The following is an 11335-nucleotide window of genomic DNA, read 5'->3' on the forward strand; positions in this document are numbered from 1 at the left end:
GCAGGGGAGGAACAGAATCACAGTGTGACTTGGTCCCTTTCCACGGGCACCCTAACCTTTCTCCTCTCTGGCCCTTCTGCTCGGCCACACTGCCTCGCACAGAGCAGGAGGGTGAATCAGTTTTTAAAATGCAAGGTGAGACTCGGTGATGAATGTCGGTGACGAATGTTGGTGACAAGTGTCGGGAGGACGCCTCCCCACCCCCCAGTGCCACGGCACTCACAGTCCACGTTCCACCGCAGCGCCCAGCCGTGGGGCCGCAGCAGGTCATGCACCGCTTCCAGAACCGTCTGCAGCTTCTGTTTCTGCCCGATTTCGGATTGTGTTACCTCGGCCACGTTCAGCTTGCAGCCTGCCAGCTTTTCTGCAACGAGAAGGACAAGAGCAAGAGGCAGAGGGTCGGAACGTGCCAGAGGGACCTGGAGCCCCCCACCCTGGCTGGAATGAGGTCCCCAAGGTGGAGCAGAGCCACACATGACAAGAGGGCCCTTTCTTGAGGTTGAGCCAAGGATGTTCATAATCCTTAGAAAAGTATCCCAGAATGAGAAGGGAGAAGAATGAAGGACAGAACTGGGTGTCACACTGGGGAACATTCTATGCACATAAAACGGGAAAAATAATTGGAGAAGCAGCTGGGAGGCAAGGACCCACCTGGGAGGGAGGGAGTGCGGCCGGGAGGTGGAACCTGTCCCGGCGAGTCCCAGAAGGGGGACGACTTTGCCGGAGATAATAAGAAAAGGTCTCAAAGGTTGCCCTGCACCTCCCCATGCACCCGAGGCTCCCCGTCTTGCTTCTCTAACGTTCTGACAGCGCAATAAGAAGTTTGATCAGACAGTCACAGAACTTGCGACTATTCATCACCAAGAGGGAGCAGGAAGCAATCTCGAGGAGCCCAGGCGGGAGCTGTCACATCTGCTCAAGATTCAATTACCAGGACTGAGACCCAGCGGCCTGCGCTCCCTCGGCCTCCCTCTGCCAGAGGCGGGTGTCGGCAGGCGCAGCCCCCAGGCCACGACCCCATGCCTGCCACGACCCCACGCCTGCCACGACCCCACGCCTGCCACGACCCCACGCCTGCGGGGGGGCAGCACGGCACAAGGACCCCCAGGGCTCCCTCCCACCCTTTCATTCTAAGACTCCCGACAGATCCCTGCAAGACGGAAGCCACGTCGCACACTCCTCACGGGCATGGGAGAGCACTCACCGGGAGGTGATTACAAAGCGCTCGGCACCGAGCCTTCGGCACAGCACGGAGGGAGACCATTAAAGCAATCAAGTCCGGCTGGCCACAAATAGCAGTTCCATTTGGCACGTGACCCCAATACACAGCCCTGTCCGCAGCGTTTTAGCTGGAGGCCCCGGAGCTCCGACACTGCCTCCCCCACGGCCCCCTCCCCCAGTGAGAAGGAAAACAGCTTAGGTAGCCCCGCGGGGATTATATAATTAGACACCAAAGCCTCCTGGGCTTGGGAAACATCTTCAGTCATTTTTTCATTCATTTGTTCACTTTGCTCACTCACAAAACAGTTACTGAGCACCTACTATGTGCCAGGCATTGTCCTGGGTGCCGGACACGGCACAGACGCACTTGATGACGTCAGATCGAGACGTGGGGAGTGCGAGAGGAAGCACAAAGCGACCCGACAAGACACGTCCTGCAAGCAAATGGAAACGGTTCCCATTTACACATTCTGACCCCCTCCATCTGCATCTCACAGCGCCTAGCGGAATGACGCACAGCTGTCTGTCTGTCTGTGTGAACACCCTGCGCACACACAGCAAGCAGGCCCCACAGGTGTGCGACAACCGAGGACAGGGCGGAGCAGGCGCCCTTGGAGAAGGAAGGAAGGAGACAGGGTCGTAGAGAGCCAGGTGGCCCCCAGGAGAGACGGGGGACCCGGCACGCCCCTACTGGCCCCGCCGCCAGACAGCCCTGCAGACCGAACCCAGCCACGTCACGTGGGGTGGGGGAGGAAGAGTCGACGGAGAAGGGAAGGAAACTGTGCAGTTTGCTGGGGTTGCCGTAACAAACCATCACAGACTGGGCGGTACCAGAAACTCATGTCCCCACAGTCCCGGAGACCAAGAGTCCAAGATCAAGGTGTCGGCAGGGCTGGTTCCTCCTGAGACCTCTCTCCTGGGCTTGTAGGTGCCGTCTTCTCCCTGTGTCCTCACGTGGCTGTCCCTCCGTGTGTGCGTGTGTGTATGTTGTCCTAATCTCCTCTTCTTACGAGGACCCCAGTCCTATTGGATTAGGGCCCCCCCAAGACCTCATTTTAACCTAATGACCTTTTTAGAGGCCCTGTCCCCAAATACGGTTGTTGCCAGGCCCCTTGAGATTTTAGTACCCCAGAATTTTCTCAGTGACAAATAACGTAAAATCACCAGGCCCTGGTTAGCTTGTGCGTGTTAACCGCTCGCTTCCTGCCCAGCAGCTTGTTCTCCCAGCAGTTCTTAACTGCTGATGCCGCTTCTTTGTCAAGCAGGAGGAGGTAACTCGGGGTCACGAGGACAATCTGCGAGTGTGTTCTGCAGAAGGAACAAATGCCCTTAGGAAAGCTGCAACCGGCTGCTGACGCCCAGAAGCCTGGTTCCTCGAGGTGTTATCTGAGATTAAAAACAATACAGCCTTTCACCCCTGGCTCCCTGAAGCTCCCCTCCCTCCCTCCCGAGACACATAAAAGCTCCCTGCTTCATCTCTTGTTAAGACAGATCTGAGAGACTCTGCTCTCCTGTCTTCTCACTTTGACCAGATCGAATAATCCTATCTCTGTCTCCAAGCACCGATGTCACAGTGCTTGGCTTCAGCCGTGCATTGGGTACACGAGCCTGAATTTGGGGTTCAACAACATGGTCACATTCCAAGGCACGGAGATTAGGACTTCAACGTATGCATTTTAGGGGGACACAATTTAGCCCATAACAGAGACCAAGGAGACTGGCCATGCCCACGTGCTGCCTCGGGCTGGGTCTTTGGTGACTCTCGGGTATGACCGAGAATAAGGTACTTGGTTGCCAGCATCACCAGCATCACTGTGCTCACTGATGGGGTCGCAGGAGCCGCTCAGGGCTTTGTCACGGGCAGGACCTCTATCTTCCCAGCACAGAAAGAGACAGAGAAAGGTGGGGCAGATTCTCACGTGTGGCAGGTGACCGTGGGTGATGGCCAAATACAGGGCTGTGAACACGTATGAGGAAGGGCCTGACCTTTGCAAGGAGAGGATGTGTCCGTGAGCTGCAGCAAGGCAATAGCCAGCCCGGGAGCTCCCGCAGCCCCTAGCATGGGCACCCTCACTCTGGCCACACACGATCTACCTTGAGAGCAACGCTGCAAACGCCGGAGAGCTACACCCACAGAAACCCGGCACGCAGCAGAGAACCTGGCAGCTGCTTCCGGAATCTCCTCTCAAGAAGAGGGACTCACCTGGGGTCCTGCAGGCGACTCACCCTGGGCAACCTCCACGTGGCCAAACCCAGAGGTCTGTTCTCTGCCTTCATCCCACTCACTCCCACCTCCGTGAAACACCTTCTCCTCTGTCCCTCCCAAATGCAGCACTCCTCTGGTCCCCTCCCTCATGGCTGACGCGGTCAGACTCCTTCGCTGGCACTTCCTCTTCCTGACGACTCACGGCTGACAGCCCAGGGCCCAGTGCTCAGACCTCTTCTCTGCTAGCGATGCACAGATGCCTTTGGAAAGCCAAAGAGCTGAATGCCTACATCAATGTCATTCTTGGCATCTCTGGGCTCAAGGACCATGTGATTACATAGATTACTCTTACCTCTTGTCAGTTTAACAACATCATTCACACAACCAGGCAAGACATGTTGATGTTGTGAATATCTGCATATTCTCTTCCATTTTTCTTATTTCAAAATGTCATGTCAAACCACTTGACCTACAAGAGATGTTAGAACTGCTTTCTCAAGTACTTATGTGAGATATTCAAATGAGACAGAACAGCAGCTACTCCATGATAAAAAGGCTGCCTGAGCCAAAGTAAGCCTCCTGTTGTACTTTACAGGTAACAAAACCGATGTAGCAGGACTCACTAACAGTCACAGCAACGTCAGGGTAAGGACTGCATTTGCTGGGGCCAACTGAAGAGGGAACCAAAAGGATGTGCCTTGAGAGGGACGGATACTTGCTCTAAAAGTGCCCCTGTCATTCTACTCCAAGGAAAGCGCTGGCATTGTTGACAGGCAACCATGGCTAAGATGCAGATGCAAATTTAGAGCCTGTACTATGACCCTGAGGGCCAGGTCCACAGCCACACTGCTCTATATGAGGCTCGGGGACACGTTATTGCAAGTGATCGGGTGGGAGAAGCCGCAGGTGCATGCAAAAGAATCAGAAATAAAAAATGTAAGTGAATACAACACTCACGTTTGCTTCTGAAAATATCAGAAAGTATCTGCTTCAGCTAATCACCAATTTGAGGGACTGCTTCAATAGAGGAACATGGTCACCAACAGCTAGTACAAGTGTCTTCCAGCACAAGTGTCGAGAGGAGGTAAGTCTCTATCATAATCACCCTTAGAGAGGGAGAAGACTCGACAACCCAGGAGACGCTTCACCATCAGCAGCATCCTCTCAGACAGCATCAGCCAAAGATCGACGTGCTCCTCTAGCCTCCTTGGCTGTAGGTGAGTGTCCATCATCATGTGTCTGGTTTGAAGACCTCGAGAGCAGCTAGCGTCTGACAGTGCTGAGAATGACTGAACTGACACTGCAACGTAAAACGTCGAAACTCTGACCACTAACTTTTTTATAAGATTGCAATAATTATGAAACAACCTTGATTAACATTTCACATTTATTCCGGTACCACGGGAGCTCATTCTAAGACAGGATTTTCACCTCAGCCAAATATAAATTTTAATTCTCAGCCATTTGGCATTCAGCCAAATAACGAATGTGGAACACACTCTCCAGGTGAAGGCACCCAGTCACACAGCGCCAACCTCATCTCAGCGCTGCGGGCTGCACATACACACTGCAGCCCGGGCTCCAGGCCCACGCACCCAGCAGCGACTCCACTAGGACGGCATCTCCACCTCACATGTGACACCGAGCTCCTCTGTCCCCACCCCCACCCTACGCCAAGGGCTCTCTCACTCACCAGTTGCTCAAGCCACAGCCCTACATCAGCCTTGATTCCTCCGGCGTTGTCACTGCCAAAATACCTCGCCACGTCTGCCCGCCCACTCTGCACCGAGCCGCCTCACGTGCTGCCTGGGCTGGGGCAACGGCATCCTGCTCAATCTCTCGGCTCCGACCCCTGACCCTCCTCCCCGTGCATTCTGCACCCAGAAGCCCCAGTGACCTCTGAAAACTCTAACTCAGATCATGTCACGGCCCTACTCGAAACCTCCAGTGGCTTCCTGTCACTTGGAATAAAAGCCGTTGTCTGGCAGGGCTGGACACGATCTGGCCCCACCTTCCCAGCCTCACCCTGTGACTCCCTCCTGCCTCACTGCCACCCCGCCCCTGCCCGGCCTCCTTTCACCGCTCTTCCTCACGTCAGAGCCTCCGCCGGAATGTCCTTCCCAACTCCCTGTGCTCGTGGGTGCTAAGATGTCGCCCCGAGGGGCTGTCCCTGACGCCCTGCCCTGCCCTCCACCTCCCACCCCCTACCCCACAACCCTCTATCGGTTTCTTCCCAGCACCTGTCACTCTCTTCACTCATCTATTTAGTATTTACCTTTCAGGTGGAACCATGCCACCCCCTAATATTTCTCTACTGTCTTCCCTCCCTCTGCGGGAATGCGTGCTGGGGGCGGGAGGCAGGGGGCTCTCACCCCTCTTGTTTCCCATCCCATCTCCAGAGCCAAGACCCCAACCGGCACACAGAAAGCCAACGAATATTCGTTCATCAGATGAATGAGGGAACACAGGACCAAAGCAAACACGAAAGCGTTTCCCTCCAAATGCGCTTTCTGAGAGTCCGCTGAATAAGGACAACACAAATGTGGTCCTCAGAGTGAGTTACGTGCCACGGCCCCCCCACAACCCCGGCAGGTTTCCAACGGGAGATGGTCTGTGACAGCCACTTATGCCGACTGTGCAAACTCCGCCCAGACAACACGATCACAATCCGCAGCTGCAGAGGCTGCACTCCTGTGTTTCCGGGGGCTCCTCTCCCGCCCCAGCCCCCGGGGCATCCCCTCGGTCTCTCTCCCGACAGCTCCCCTGACACTCACATCCTTGCAGCAGCGTCTGCCCGGTACACTTGCCCCGTGTTACAACTATGGGGGGACGGGATCCCACCCAGTCACTGGCCATGCCCCAAAGGAGTGAGCCCAGGCTGGTGTGCCGGGGAGACGCTTCTACCAGGATGATGGGGCCTCGGGGACCCACGAAAGGATGGGGGTTGAGTGGAAAAGAAAACCCAGATGGCACGACTGCCGACCCCACCCGCCGCTGGGGGTGGGATGGGTGGAATCCCCTGTCGACCGCTAAGAGTGTGTCATCCCCACGTACAGGGGACACTGAGTCCTAGAGGCCTCCATCACAGGGCATTCTGGGAATATACCAGAGCTTTATGAGAACTGAAAGGCTGTTCAGCGAACAGCTGATCCCTTCTAGAGTCTCCAGATGGGACTGAGGCCCAGCAAATTCCAGACAAATCCTCACCTGTCCGCTCCCCTCTCACTTCCTACAGAAGCAGCCCACAGTCTTTACAAGTGACGGAACTCCAGGGCTTTCCCACTCACCTAATCGACGTATACTTACCTGGTGCCAGTCACCCAGGGGACTCCGGGGACCGGCAGGGAGCCAGACACTCAGCAGCCTCGCTCTTACTTTGCATTTATTGTCTCTTTCTTTTAAACTCCTGCTTACGGAGCAGAGAGACCTGGTCAATGTGCACTGCGTGGGGAGCTGGGACAGCCCCCGGCCGACGGACACAGAAAGGAGCCATCTGCAGCACGGCTCACCCTCCTCCTCACTCTCCCCGTCTAAATCTCGTGCCCCAAAGACGCAGTCCACTCTCTGGACCTCTCTGATTAGGATGCTACCCTCACCACTGCACCGAACTGCTCTCTGGGCCACCAGGAGCCCCTAGGGGTAGAACGGTCAACACATTTCGGCCACACCAAGAGACAGGAGTGTCACAGGAGAAGGGCTCTTTTTTTTTTTAATCATAGCACGTTTGCGCATTGATGTGAGGAAAGAGGAAATGGCCACAGAAAGACCAACTCAGGAGCAACACACCTGGAAGGCCAGAGGCGAAGGAACTGGGGAATTCCTCCCTCTAGAGGTAGACAGCTCAAGGAAGACTCGTTAGACTCGAGATCAACAGTTCTAGTTTCTTCAGCATTTGCGCAAGGTTACTCACTACCACATTACCGGTAATAGAAAAACACTAGGCGTGACGTAAACGCCCGCCCAGAGGCGTCTGGGTGGATAAATGGAAGAACATCCGCGTGGTGGAATACCATGCAGCCGTGAAGAAAAACAAAGATGATCTCTCTGTGGAAGGAGTCCCAGATCATATCATCAAGCGAAAAACGCAAGGTGTGTAAAAGAATACACGTAACATGCACCTTTTGCGTAAGAAAGAAGGAAATAAGTTTATGTGTGTACGCATATTTTTGCAGAGAAACACAAGAAAGACAAAAATCAGAATCCATTGAAAAATGGTTACGTGGGGTTCGTAGGAAGAAAAGACAGCAATGAGACCTCTCGAGGTACACCCTTCTTATAGTTTTGACTTTTGAACCATGTAAGCACTTTATACTTAAAAACTAATAATTCAATAAACTTAAAAATATTAAATGAAAAAGACCACAAAACTGAATACAGACACAATCTAACTGTACATCGAATCGATGACACGAGTGACCACTCAAAAAAGACGTAATTAATTCAGGTAACTTCTGAGCACAGAACCCCAACTCTATATCCACTTAGCGGGTATATTTTACAGACAAAAACTAATGGCAAAGAAATCTCGTACCAGCACATTTGTGGTGGACAGAGGCACTGCTATAGTAATTCTAGAACTAGTTTGTGTGTTATCAGATAGAATAAACAGTAAATATATTTTTGGAGCCAAGGTTCTCAGTACAGACCAGAATACAGGATGGTGGAAGGTAAGGAAGACACTTGCAGAGCTGAGCTGGCATCAGAGGTGTCACGTGAACTCACGGGTTTTCTTAACGAAACACACTTCCCAGCTCTGCAGACTGAAAGAGCCTAGACACAATGACACTCCAGTGGCAACGATGACCCGCAGTGCTCAGATTTTGGTATCTCGTTACCATTCCCCTTTTTAAATAAAAGAATCTATTAGTCCATAAGGATGTTCAAAAAATAAATGCAACAGGGAAAATTCTCTTATTAGAAAAAAATTCTCTTATTTACAGAAGAGAATGCCAGTTAACAAACAGAGAAGGCGGGATAAATACGGAGCAATCACTAGTTTGCAACCCTCAGTGCCGTAACTGACCCAGGGAACAGTCGATAGATGCCAAAATCAGGGGCGAGCGCTGTGGGTGAGCAGGACGTCCCCCTGGTCTCAAAGCCTTCTCTCCGGAGACCACTCATTCACTAAAAATGAAAGAAATGCCCTCAACACGGAGAGAGCTGCTGGCCACCACGTCAACAGTGATCAAACCTTGAGCACGCCGGTAACGGCCCGGTATCCCCCTTACGTGACGCGCCAAGGAGGACACGTCAGCAGCTCTGGAACTTTCTCACCAAAAACGTCTGCCCGGAATGTAATCGTGAATAGATTATCAGACCAATCCAGATCGTAGGATATTCAGTAGAGGCCTGGAAACTTCGAAATGTCATAAAAGACGGAAAGAACGAGAGAGAGAGAGAGAGAGAGAGAGAAAGAGAGAGAGAGAGAGAGAAAGGGGGGGTTCTCTAGATGAAGGACGCCTGGAAGAGTATGACAAACGTAATACGTGGTCGAGTCCTGGGTCAAAGCAAAAGGCATTTGGGGGACAAGTGACCATTCGGCCCACCCTCAGAGCTGCTGTGAGACCAGCTGTGACAAGGCAGGTGGGTGTCCCACACAGGGCCTGCACCTGGGGAGCTCCCTGAACAGGTGAGAGACAGGGACCCGCCGCAGCGCTCAGGAGCTGCGCTCTGGGGTCAGGCTGCCCCACCAGTCACTAGGAGACCCTGGGTTGCCAGGGCCATCGTGACAATTAGACGTGACAATCCACAACAGTGCTAGGAACAGTGAGAACCCACTACCAGTCAGTGGATGCTAATGTCAAAATTATTTTCATTGCTCATCCGTGAACGCTGCCCTTCCCGTCCTTGCCGGGCGACACTCCATCCTTCTACGGGAGCCAGCGAGGCTGCCCTGCCCAGGCCCGGTCAGGTGTTCTCGCCTCAGAGCCTGCAGCATCTCCTAAGGCCCTGGTCACAGCTGGACTGAACAGTAACTGTAATTACTTGGAAGTCTGTCTTCCCAGACAGGCTGTAAGTTCATGAAGACGGGGAAGACGCCTGTATCCCAGGGCGCTGTAGCCAAAGCGCCCAGCACTTAGCATTCATCGAACACTTCAGAACAGATAACCAGTGTATCTACCCATCGAGCGACTCATCAACCAGACTTGGGAAGATGACTAAACCGGCCTAAGCCGGCAAATGCAGACAACAAAACACCCACCCCTGGTGAGGAATGACGAGCTACGATTTATTTGGTGACACGTTCACTCACAAAGTATCTGCTGGGGACCGGCCTCCCTCCTGACGCCTCCCATCCTGAGACAAGGCGCTCACAGATGGGGAAGGGGCAAGGCTGGGGTGGGGGGGGTGGGCAGGAGAGCTGCTGGCCTGGGGGGAAACTGCTCCCTGCTCTTGCCCCATGTCCGTGCTCCCCCAGGGCCGAGCACCCACAGGACAGGAGCTGACAGCAGCTCTGGAAGCTGTGCGTGACCTGTTGCAGCCCCAGGGTGGTGCCCTGTGAACACCCCCGACACACAATGAAGCCACAGCCCAGGGCCTGGGGGACACCACCGGGGCGGTGTGCGCTGCAGCTCCAGCTGTGTGGCCGAGGCTGCCGCGTACAGAATCCTGTGGTCCCGCCTGGGACCCTGTGCAGGGGGTGGGGCAGGACAGACTCACCCAGGAGCTTCTGCAGCACCTGGCCATCGTACAGGTCCTCCTCCAGCTGCTTCACGATGATCCTCTCCTCCACCAGCACGTCGTTGATCCAGTCCAGGAGAACCTGCAAGAGAGAAGAGGGCGTTACCGCCTCGCTCCACCAGCGCGCAAGGACGAGGCAAGGACCAGAGCACGCGTGGACAGGCAGCACGGACCCGCGCTGCAGAGGCCGCTGGACAGTGGCCTGGAGAGCCAGGGGCAGGGGCGGGAGGGGAGATGAGCTTCCCTCGGTCTGCGGACGGGGCGGGAGGGGAGGGGCGCAGGCGCGCTGAGCCTTTCCACCCAGCCCGGGCTGCCGGGATGTCCCAGGGAATTCCCAGGGGAGCCTTGGCAGGGGGCGGTCGCTTTGGTGAAACTGAGCCTCTTCCCAGCTGGGAACCTGGCACGGGGGAAACCGCCAGTGAAGGGAGTTCGCCTGTTCGCCTTGCTGTGGGGAAGGGGGTCAAACACGTAAATGTTGATCACACTGCCCCCAGGGCCCCTGAGGCAGTAACACCAGGCCACGGAATATCCCCACCAGCCCTGTATCCCCCCGAGCCTTAAGCCGTAGGGAAGGGACCCCGCACGGGCATCACCAAGAAGCTCAGAGCACCTGCTCTCCCCCACTGAGGCAGAACTCATGCCCCACGCAGCCCGCCCTTTCTAAGTGTGCGATTCGGTGGCTTTTCGTACATTCGCAAAGTTGTGCCACCATCACCACAACCAATTCTGGAACATTCCGTCACCCCCAAAAGAAACCCTGTGCCCACCAGCAGGCACGTTCCTTCCTTCCCCTCGCCCCTTCCAGCCACTAATCCATTTTCTGTCCCTGTGGATCTACCTTTTCGGGACATTTCCTATAAATGGAATCACACAGCACAGGACCTTTTGTGTCTGGCTTCTGAGACCCGGCACCACGCTGTCAGGTCCATCCGTGTGGCAACGCGTGTGGCGCCTCCTTGCTTCTCACGGCCGAAGCGTATCCCGTCGCGCGGGGATACCACGTATTGTTCATCCACGCACCCGCGAAGGTTCGGGTTCCCGCCACGTTCTCGCTCTTACGAACGGTGCTGCCGCGAACGTTCACGTGCAAGTTCGTGCGTGAGCGCAGGTCCGCGGTCTCCCGCCAGCCTTCCTCTGGAGACTTCTCAACCATCTCCCCACCCGGCTCTCCGGGCGCTGCGCTCTGGAAGCAGTGACGCTGCCACCGCGGGAACGGCTACGGAAGAC

General features: G+C 54.9%; 1 protein-coding gene across 1 annotated transcript in view; it reads right to left on the bottom strand.

Annotated features, from left to right (window-relative positions):
• Positions 1 to 223: 223 nt before the first annotated feature.
• LOC105826278 (beta-parvin-like) overlaps positions 224 to 11335 on the bottom strand; it is a gene marked incomplete at its 3' end in the record, with an annotated part of 68276 nt that continues 57164 nt past the window's right edge. Inside the window, exon 5 of the mRNA XM_012664232.1 lies at positions 224 to 364. Within this exon, the coding sequence (XP_012519686.1) occupies positions 224 to 364 (141 nt within the window). The remainder of the gene's footprint in view (positions 365 to 11335) is intronic.

Source organism: Propithecus coquereli, unplaced genomic scaffold, assembly GCF_000956105.1.
Source record: "Propithecus coquereli isolate 6110/MARCELLA unplaced genomic scaffold, Pcoq_1.0 Scaffold876, whole genome shotgun sequence".
In the NCBI taxonomy this organism is placed as follows: domain Eukaryota; kingdom Metazoa; phylum Chordata; class Mammalia; order Primates; family Indriidae; genus Propithecus; species Propithecus coquereli.